Raw genomic sequence first — 6748 nt, 5'->3', positions numbered from 1 at the left:
TCCTTGTTAACTCCAAAGAAATAAAAGTAACCTTGTAGTATGAAAATATGGCTTTAATGTTCAAAATCATTAAATACATCTAACTTTCACATTTACTGAAGGGATTTTAGACTAAAGGTTCCCAAGCTTTTCACATTAAGTTCGATACTTGGGTCACCTAATCCAATCCTCACATAACATATATATGTTTTCATTGCTAGCATTCTTCATTTTACTTTATTTTTTGAAAGAAAAGTTTTTTTTATTGGCAAATGTTAATTAGTTGTTAATGTTGTTAGAATGTTAGTGAGAGGGAACTCATGACTTCTCCCTCCCCCTTATATCTTTAATCATCAAACCAAACTTATAACTCCTTTGAAAGCAAACTTAACAATATATAATGACATTTAAGAATAGAGAGTATGACAATTAAAAAAAAAAAGAGTGGAAAGTACACTAGTTAAGCCCAAAATCTCTTTATTTTTGGTAAAATAAAGAGATAACAGAACATGTGGCTTGAATTAGAGTAAGAAAAAGCAGCACAATTGCAGCAATGAAAGATGTTATTTTCCAAGGAGTGCTGAAGTAGTCATGCATGAAGATTGCCTTGTATTTGTGGGAAGGATCCTCATAAAAGCAATTCAGTTTTCTGCAGAGATAAATATAACCACCATTAATATTAATATTTTCCTGAACAACATTTAGGCACAGATTGTTAACCATATTTGCAACTGCACTGCTATCTCCCAATGTGTTAATCATGATTCCCTTGTCAACAAGTGTATCAACATCCTGGCTAGTGTCAATAAGGAAATCGAAGACGAATATGTAATCAGTAATGTAGGTTTGAAATGGATAATGACACTGCTCAATTGCAACCACATTTCTAATAAGAATCTCAGTCCAATGACAAACTTCAAATCTTGGTATTGTCAACACACCTTTTTCAAATTGTAACTCTAGTGCACTTTTGTTTTTACCAACATGGAGCTTCACACCTGCCTCCACTAGCTGGCTTGCACTATAGAGATGCTTCACTGTTTCTTTTTCTCTTCTTGGCATCCCATCAGGAGGTAAGTAAAAGACCCGAAGCAAATCAGTGAGGTTATGCAATTGCATGTCAATATGATCAGGCTTCATTATATATTGTTGGTAGTGCATATGGAAATGATCGATGGTGAACTTGCTAATATCTACTCCAGGCAATATGCTTTGAAGGAAATGGACCTTAAAATAGTGAAAAGCAACAACAAAAAATGAGGAAACCTCACCATTGAAGCAACTAGGTTCTGTCAGGTTGAATATCTCTTCAAGAACAAACCATGGAAGCTGATTTTCAAGTAATATCAGATCAAGCTTCACATCACATCTCAACCATGGTTTGGATAATAAAGGATCTTCTTGTGTCCACTCTAGAGATCTTAGAAAATACTCAATTATGAAGCAAGCATCTGTCAAAACAGTCCTCACTAAATCATCACTGCTTTGTTCAATGGTCTCTGAATAACAACTTCTAATAACTTCTTCAGACTCTTTAATGTATTCTATGCAATCTCCTAACCCCTTTTGAGTCCTTTCAAGAAAACTCTTGAGGTATCTCAATTTGAGCTCTTCCATTGATTGCAATCTCTTGTCTCCATAGTGAAATGGGCCAATGGAAACAATGGTAGGAGTATAAGCTGCTTCATTCACCTTGCGAATTTTCTGAGGTACTTTGTAGATACAACAACGTGACACTAAGGGAAGCTCCACACTTTCTAACATGTCTTCCATTTGAATTATCAAATCTTTATTTTTATTTTCTCTTTCAATTGAACCATTCTCTTGTAACTCCATTTCCTTCATCACCAATATCCTTGTTTCACTTTCAAATTATAGAATTAGAGAAAGTACAAGTAAGCCTGAACAATATACAAGTTTAAAAAATGCTAGTGAGCAAATTCCCGTAGAGTGATCTCACACAAAAAGGTAAGAATTCAATAATATTTTAAAAACTGGAGAGAAATAAATAAAAAATAAGATGATAAATTAATTGTTTGCAGTGAATAATTTAAATAAACGCATGACATATGTCATAGCGAATGCAGTCCCTACATCAACCTTTAACTAGTTATTCTTTAAGAATGTAAGAACATCGTATTTCATTGTATCTTTGAATCACTTTTCTGTTAGTTCACTGTCTACGGTAAAATTTTGATTCTGATATGAAAAAAAAATTAAATGAAATAAAAAATAAAAATATTTTAATAGGAGTTAAACTCATGATTTTTTTATTTATAGATAAGATAATAAATCATTATAATACTTGTTTTATTTAATTAACTGTGTTAACATTATTTTTTATGTATCTTTAGTCAAATATTATTATTTTTTTTCAAATGATCAAAATTTATAAATAAAAAATTTTAATATATAATTTTTTTAATTTTATTTTATATGCTTTTATTTTGAATAGTTTGTATGTTTTTATTTTACCAATTTATAATTAAATTTTATAAATTAATACGTAATTTATTTACATTTTTTAAAATTGATTTTAATATCCATATTATTTTACTCTAATTATTTATGTAAATATTAATATATAAATATTTTATATATTATTTTATATGTTTTATTTTGAATGGTTTACATATTTATATTTATATTTTAAAATTTTAAATTTCAGAAATTAATATGTAAATTATTTACATAATTTCTTTTGTAAATTGATTTTAATATGTAACTTCTCATGATAAATTCTCATTCATGTAAACAATCTTAAATATATATGCTATACATTTTAATATTTTAGAAGGTGAAATAAAATACGCACAAGCAAACACAATCGTTAAATTCCTTTATAGGAAATTTTTAAAGTAAAAAAGTTACACTACCACGTATGGGACATCAATTTTTTTTATTTTTATAGTAATTTCTTTCAAAGGTATATTAAAGATAACTTTTTTATTCGTCAAAAATATAAAAAAAATTAAAATGATAATACATGAAAATTTAACTAAAATATAAATACTTAAAAAATGAAAATATCTTTTTTTTTCAACTGGGTAGGGAGATATTTTATGTTTTGGAAGGAGGAGGGATAGTCCAAAATCCAGATGGCCAGGGGCTTCTTCTAAATCCTTTCAAGCACATAAATCAACTCTTTTCTTTGAATTACAGATGCAGTTTGTGTTAAATTTAGTTATATTTTCGTTGCTTGTGTGAATTTATGCATATTGAATTCTATTCCAGAAAATGAACAACAACATAATAATAAGTAGAAGAGTTGGAATGAAGAGAAAACACAAGACAAAAGAAAGAATGAACCTGAATCTCGAAGGTTTATAGTAAGAGTCGTAGAGGACACCAGTGTGCATACAATATCATAAACAACATACTCAGCTTCACGGCCTTCACCATCGATCTGTGACGAACTTCTCTAATATCTTTGGTGCTTAATCTGGTAAATACTTCTGTTCAATGTGTTTTGAAGCTAGGATTAATAATATATAGCATTCAAGTCAACTATCTATATGTACGTAAGTCAATTAAGCTAAAAACAAAAACACAATATATATAAATCAAAAGGAACGGCACCTAGAGTTTGTCTTCTAATGGAAAGGGAATCAAATCGGCATGTGGATGGAATTTTTAGTCCTTGTAATTTAATATTTTTTTATTTTTTTCTTATAATAATTTAGATAACATTTTAGATAATATTTTTTTAAAAGTAATATCTAAAATGCTTTAAGGATAAAAATTAAAATAAATATATAAAATTTACAAAGACTAAAAAAAAATTAATTTTGTAAGAATGAATCAAAATATAAAAAATGTCAAATTATAAGTAAAATAATATTTAAACTTTTTAATAGTATATTACGGTCCTTTAAATAATATCACAGGGACACTTAAAATTATTAAAACTGTTGGAAGACTCCTTTAAATTAATTGTCCTTAGGTCCACTCGTTCTTCTACACAAATTGAAGCAGTCGAGTGAGACACGAGAGAAGCACAGTTTTTTTAAGAGACTATATATAGTATGCAGTTGAGTTTTTTTTTTTTAATGATTACTTTAGTTCATAAATATAAATTGATGATAATTTACTCTCTGAAAAAAAATATAATAAAATTTAATCTTTTTTTAAGGACGAAAATAATCATTTATTTTTTTTAATCATATTATTAGTATGAAATATTCATCTGAAAATTTAATTAATCATGTTTAATAATATCTTCCTCAATCACTCATCATATTTTTTTAATCAGAAGGGTCTTATTCAAAACTTGGCTTAAAGGGAACAAGACAAGTTTCACTTAGACCATTGGTAGTAGGTAATTGAGTTTAATACATTAGTGAATAAAAAATTATACTATTGACCAACTAACAATTATTTTTTATATAACATTAAAAATAATTACTATAAAAATTGATAAATTTATTATACATAAAAATTTTCGATTGGATGATTATTTTTTCATTGTTATTACTTATCCTCAAAAATCTTTTTAAATTTAATTTTTCAACATGAGAAATTCTAAGGATCTTTCTTAACAAAATATCTCTTTTTAATTTTTTTTAATATTAATAGTTTTTAAATTAAATTTCAATATATTTATAAATAAATTTTCAATAGTTAAAAATATTTTTTTATTACAATGTAGAATTTTTATCATAAATTTTAATTATAATATAATATATTTTAAAAAATATTTATTATAAATTTTAGTTATATAATAAATATTTATCCCCCAAAATACTAGTATTATTAATTCGTGTAAGTACGTATGATATTATTTATTTGAAGTGTCTATTATAAATTTATCTCTAAAATACTAGTATTATAAATTTTGTGTTACAATGTAAGTTTTTTTCATAAATTTTAAAAATATTTATTTATTATAAATTTTAATTATAATATAATATGCATTCAAATTTTTTATCATTATGAATATTAGTTATATAAAATAAACATTGTGCCCAGAATATTAGTATTATAAATTTTGTATTACAATGTAAATTGTTTATCAAAAAATTTAAAATTATCGTATATGTTTAAAAACCTTTATTTATTATAAATTTTAATTATAATATAATATATTTAAAAGTATTTATTTATTATAAATTTTAGTTATGTAAAATAAACATTTATCTCCAAAAGACTATTATTATTATTTCGTGTTAGTGCATATAATATTATTTATTTGAATTGCACTTACTCACTGACATGAAAATACCATTTTTATGGTTAGTTTCTAGTATATTTTTAATTATGGATTCATCATTCAACAATACTTTCATAAAATCAAAAGGTTAAAGAAATCTAAAAATTGGCTAGTGAGGGCATGTACATAATGATAGAGGATTGAAAAGCTACAAGAGGAGCTTACAGGGGAACCAATTCTTAAAATAGAAATTTATGTGATGTTTCCTTTCATTTTAGGCCTTATGTGTGGACTTTCATATTAATGCTAGTATAAATAAGTCCTTTGGACACATTTGTAAGGAGCTTGAGGGAGAGGGGGCTGAATTGAGATTAGCTTTGCTAATTGTGAGAGAATTTGTTTATCTTTTGGTTCTTGTGTGGAACCTTAAAAATTTTTATTAAAGAATTTATATTGTGACAAATTTTTCTTAGCTTATCAACCATGCTATGTTCATGGCGTCTCTTCCATTTGTTGTCTTTCCGCTTTATATTCTTTTCACCCTTTTGTGTCCTTAATTTTGAGAGATGTTGAATTTATTATCCATCTTGGGGTATAGTAATTAGCAAGTGTTCCGGAATAAATATCAACTTTACACGTCACGAACATGTGACACACAACTTAGACATATATGACCAACTTAAAGATTATAAGTCGGCTATAAAGTCCAAATAGCGAACTGAAGGAAGGAACAACTTAGTGGCAACCAACATCAAATAAGTACAACACATTGAAACACAATAACTCACACTAGAAGGAAGGGTTGAATAATGTGTTAGTCAAAATATTAAACCTTTTAAAATGGAAGATGTTTATTTGATAAACAAGTGTATCAAAAGCCCTCGTCCAATGACTAAGATAGGTTTTCTTAAGAATAGGTGGATTGTTGTTCAATGATGTATAAAACTTATTTTCAAGTGAAAACCATGAGTGCAAAAATGTATCAATAATGGACTTTGAAATACTTTGATATGTTAAAGAAAAGTAGTAAAAATACTTTGTTTTATATTGGTTCACTCAACCTGAGTTACGTTTAATTCTCCTTTACCAACTAGTAAATGATTCCACTAATCAAACTTGATTACGACAAGTATTCTTTTCTGCCACTTATGGCTTACAAGTATTCTCAAGGACACTACTGGCATAACCCTTAGACTCCCCCTGAATCTAAGAACATCCAAGTATTTTTTTTGTCACTAAGCCACTCCTGAATTTCAAAAATAGAAGTTTGATATAGAATTAAAGATTCTTTACAATACTCAAAGAGAAAATTTACAATGAAGTTCTAATCTCTCACAAGTACTTTGTATATCACAAAGGATGAACTCTTTTAAGCTTAGTGTATTTCTTAACAAATGCTTTTCTATTCTCTTGTTTCTTAATTCACGACTCTTGTTTTTCTGTATGGGTGCATAGTCATTGTTCCTCAAATCTTGATGTCATATTTATAGAGAGAAACTCATAATTGTGAAGAGTATCTTTAGGATTGAATAATATGACCATTGTGTAACTTAATCTTGTTTCTTGGAATAAGCAGATACTATGCATTTTTGTCTGATAGGATCAAAACTTTCCATATCT

The 6748-nt window shown here is 26.9% G+C and overlaps 1 protein-coding gene across 5 annotated transcripts; it reads right to left on the bottom strand.

Moving 5' to 3' along the window:
• Positions 1-366: 366 nt before the first annotated feature.
• Positions 367-3507, bottom strand: LOC100787598 (UPF0481 protein At3g47200). Of its 5 annotated transcripts, none has more exons than XM_006605572.4 (3): positions 3289-3507; positions 1251-1843; positions 367-628 (listed from the first exon to the last, which is right to left on the bottom strand). In XM_006605572.4, exons 1-3 carry the CDS (start codon positions 3336-3338, stop codon positions 621-623), a joined length of 651 nt encoding a protein of 216 aa, XP_006605635.1. In that variant the 5' UTR covers positions 3339-3507; the 3' UTR covers positions 367-620. The 5 variants fall into 5 exon arrangements, with proteins under 5 accessions (XP_006605635.1, XP_040869441.1, XP_003556824.2 ...); XM_041013507.1 differs by having other exon boundaries at positions 1251-1834; positions 3289-3477; XM_003556776.4 differs by having other exon boundaries at positions 367-1843; positions 3289-3472.
• Between the last annotated feature and the right edge of the window lie 3241 nt (positions 3508-6748).

Source organism: Glycine max, chromosome 20 (genome assembly GCF_000004515.6).
Source record: "Glycine max cultivar Williams 82 chromosome 20, Glycine_max_v4.0, whole genome shotgun sequence".
Classification (NCBI taxonomy): domain Eukaryota; kingdom Viridiplantae; phylum Streptophyta; class Magnoliopsida; order Fabales; family Fabaceae; genus Glycine; species Glycine max.
This window is presented reverse-complemented; position numbering and strand designations above follow the sequence as displayed.

Bases quoted from the DNA above. Each gene is read 5' to 3' on its own strand.
- LOC100787598 (XM_003556776.4), bottom strand. From the start codon at position 3,338: ATGCACACTGGTGTCCTCTACGACTCTTACTATAAACCTTCGAGATTC. The intron at 1,844-3,288 runs GTTCATTCTTTC...ATAATTTGAAAG, and splicing joins TATAAACCTTCGAGATTCAG to TGAAACAAGGATATTGGTGA.